Genomic DNA, 3,668 nt, shown 5'->3' with positions numbered 1-3,668 from the left:
GCCCGAGTCCTGGCCAGGGTCTGGACCCTGGTCTGGATCTTCCATTAGAGATGACTCTGGAGACGCCATCAGCTCCTGAATAGATGAACAAGAGGTTCAAGTGTAGTTTTGTGTAAGAAGCACATTCAAACAGAAATAATCATGTTCTCCTTGTTCCAGGAGCTGGTTGAGATCAGTGGTCAGGGGTCAGTGGTCAAGGGTCAGGGGTCAGGGGTCAGTGGTCTGGTTCTCCAGCACCTGAAGCAGACCTTGTTTGACCCACACCAGCTATATATATATATTCCATTTTTTAATATTTTATTTTCTCCAATTTTGAAAACAAATAGATAAAACCAAACACATCATCCAAACATAAGTACAAACAGAATCACGGCATATTTAAATTAAAACCTACTCCTACTGTGCTTTTAGAGACTCTTGGCACCACCAGAAGGCTCTACCTCCTACTGTGCTTTTAGAGACTCTTGGGACCAGAAGGCTCTACCTCCTACTGTGCTTTTAGAGACTCTTGGGACCAGAAGGCTCTACCTCCTACTGTGCTTTTAGAGACTCTTGGGACCAGAAGGCTCTACCTCCTACTGTGCTTTTAGAGACTCTTGGCACCACCAGAAGGCTCTACCTCCTACTGTGCTTTTTAGAGACTCTTGGCACCACCAGAAGGCTCTACCTCCTACTGTGCTTTTAGAGACTCTTGGCACCACCAGAAGGCTCTACCTCCTACTGTGCTTTTAGAGACTCTTGGGACCAGAAGGCTCTACCTCCTACTGTGCTTTTAGAGACTCTTGGGACCAGAAGGCTCTACCTCCTACTGTGCTTTTAGAGACTCTTGGGACCAGAAGGCTCTACCTCCTACTGTGCTTTTAGAGACTCTTGGCACCACCAGAAGGCTCTACCTCCTACTGTGCTTTTTAGAGACTCTTGGCACCACCAGAAGGCTCTACCTCCTACTGTGCTTTTAGAGACTCTTGGCACCACCAGAAGGCTCTACCTCCTACTGTGCTTTTTAGAGACTCTTGGCACCACCAGAAGGCTCTACCTCCTACTGTGCTTTTAGAGACTTTTGGCACCAGAAGGCCAGCATTTCGAGAGTGAAGAGCTCTGATTGGATGAGATGGTTCTATAGCCCGGTGACGTCACTTCCGGTGAGTGTGTCGCGTTTTCAGAGCTGTTCGTTCTTAGAGATTTTTATCGATTAATCCATGAATTACACACTATTTACGCATCATATTCACGAAAGTGAACGTTTGATTTCTCCGCAAACAATCCGGAGCCTCAAACCGCTCACTTTTCTGTATTTCGTGGATTAAAAGCCCTCCTCACTCTCTAGCTCCAGCCTGAACTAGCCTAGCGTAGCCTAGCCGCTAGCGTCATGGCTGGACCTACCTTTACCTGTTTGAGCTGTCATATGTCGAGTCAGAACCCTGGCTCCTTCTCTGATGACAGGTGCGTGAAGTGCAGTGTAGTGGTAGTTTTGGAGGCCAGGGTTACGGAGTTAGAAGTGCGGATCCGCTGTTTAGAGGAGCTAAAGTCCAGCTACAGTGAGGTATTAGCTCGAGGGCTACCGGACCGCGCTACAGGGCGTAGCATTAGCATTAGCAGTAGCAGTAAGGCCGAGCTCAGCCCCTCAGCGTCTCCCGTGCAGCCGGGACTAGACCAGGAACAGAATAGGGACCATTTTGTGACAGTTCGGAGGGGACAAGGCGCTAAACGCCGAACTTTAGAGCGCCGTGAGCTTCACGTCTATAATAGGTTTTCTCCCCTCAGCGATCACACGCCCGCTGAACACACGAGAGAAACTCTTGTAATCGGGAGTTCTATTGTTAGAGACGTGAAGCTGCCAGCTGCTAGCGTTAGGTGCTACCAGCTGCTGCTAGCGTTAGGTGCTACCAGCTGCTGCTAGCGTTAGGTGCTACCAGCTGCTGCTAGCGTTAGGTGCTACCAGCTGCTGCTAGGGTTAGGTGCTACCAGCTGCTGCTAGGGTTAGGTGCTACCAGCTGCTGCTAGCGTTAGGTGCTACCAGCTGCTGCTAGGGTTAGGTGCTACCAGCTGCTGCTAGCGTTAGGTGTTACCAGCTGCTGCTAGCGTTAGGTGTTACCAGCTGCTGCTAGCGTTAGGTGCTACCAGCTGCTGCTAGCGTTAGGTGCTACCAGCTGCTGCTAGGGTTAGGTGCTACCAGCTGCTGCTAGCGTTAGGTGTTACCAGCTGCTGCTAGCGTTAGGTGCTACCAGCTGCTGCTAGCGTTAGGTGCTACCAGCTGCTGCTAGCGTTAGGTGCTACCAGCTGCTGCTAGCGTTAGGTGCTACCAGCTGCTGCTAGCGTTAGGTGCTACCAGCTGCTGCTAGCGTTAGGTGCTACCAGCTGCTGCTAGGGTTAGGTGCTACCAGCTGCTGCTAGCGTTAGGTGTTACCAGCTGCTGCTAGCGTTAGGTGCTACCAGCTGCTGCTAGCGTTAGGTGCTACCAGCTGCTGCTAGCGTTAGGTGCTACCAGCTGCTGCTAGCGTTAGGTGCTACCAGCTGCTGCTAGCGTTAGGTGCTACCAGCTGCTGCTAGCGTTAGGTGCTACCAGCTGCTGCTAGGGTTAGGTGCTACCAGCTGCTGCTAGCGTTAGGTGTTACCAGCTGCTGCTAGCGTTAGGTGCTACCAGCTGCTGCTAGCGTTAGGTGCTACCAGCTGCTGCTAGCGTTAGGTGCTACCAGCTGCTGCTAGCGTTAGGTGCTACCAGCTGCTGCTAGCGTTAGGTGCTACCAGCTGCTGCTAGCGTTAGGTGTTACCCGGGGGCCAGAATGGGTGACATCGAAGGAAATCTTAGGATCTTAAAGCAGAGTAGACAGAATTTCCGTCGAGTGGTGATCCACGCAGGCGGTAACGACGCCCGGCGGAGACAATCAGAGGTGCTCAAAGTTCAAGTAGCCGCGGTGTTTGAATTGGTGAAGTCGATGTCAGACACTGTAATATTTTCTGCCCAATCGGATCAAAGATGAACTGAACAGCCTCTTTCAGCATCAACAGCTGGTTCTCTAGATGGTGCCCTCAAAACAACGTAGTCTTTGTTGACAACTGGAGTGGGTTTTGGGTAAAGCCCGGGCTCATACGCAGGGATGGCCCCTCCCACTTCAGAGGTTACATCCCTATTAGTTCAGAGTTAGACCGATAGTCTTAGTCGTGTTTAGTGAGCACCCAGGGATGAGCCCCGGGCGCAGAGCAGCAGTGTAAGACGCTCCTCTGTCGCTGAACTCCTGCCCGCTCTGTCACATGTGAAGTGTTCAGATTCAAGACAGATAGAGACAGTAATAGAGATAGTGTGTGTCCCTCGTGTCCCTCGTGTCCCTCGTGTCCCTCGTACAAATAATGCCAAAAAGTCATATCTCAGAAAAACTATTTCAGGCTCAGACCAAATAACTTATGGAAAATAACAACCACAAATGACGAACTGAAACGTGGCTTCAACAAGACGACTACGTCAGACTAAATGAGTCCACCCCACCCATGTTAACCCCACCCACCCATGATAACCCCACCCACCCATGATAACCCGACCCACCCATGATAACCCCACCCACCATGTTAACCCCACCCACCCGTGTTAAGCCTACCCACCCATGATAACCCCACCCGTGTTAACCCCACCCACCCATGTTACCTGTCACACCTCCAGGAGCACAGAGGTG

General features: G+C 51.3%; 1 protein-coding gene across 1 annotated transcript in view; it reads right to left on the bottom strand.

Moving 5' to 3' along the window:
* LOC140349280 (uncharacterized) overlaps positions 1-62 on the bottom strand; it is a 14,449-nt gene extending 14,387 nt beyond the window's left edge. The window contains exon 1 of the mRNA XM_072435554.1: positions 1-62. This exon is cut by the window's left edge and continues 363 nt beyond it. Within this exon, the coding sequence (XP_072291655.1) occupies positions 1-45 (45 nt within the window). The 5' untranslated portion in view covers positions 46-62.
* Positions 63-3,668: the final 3,606 nt, after the last annotated feature.

The sequence above is a fragment of the Eucyclogobius newberryi genome, unplaced genomic scaffold (assembly GCF_026437365.1).
Source record: "Eucyclogobius newberryi isolate DKJ021-1_F unplaced genomic scaffold, fEucNew1.0.hap1 SCAF_7, whole genome shotgun sequence".
NCBI classification, from domain to species: domain Eukaryota; kingdom Metazoa; phylum Chordata; class Actinopteri; order Gobiiformes; family Gobiidae; genus Eucyclogobius; species Eucyclogobius newberryi.
Note: the sequence above shows the minus strand (reverse complement) of the source record. Positions and strands in the feature narration are given on the sequence as shown.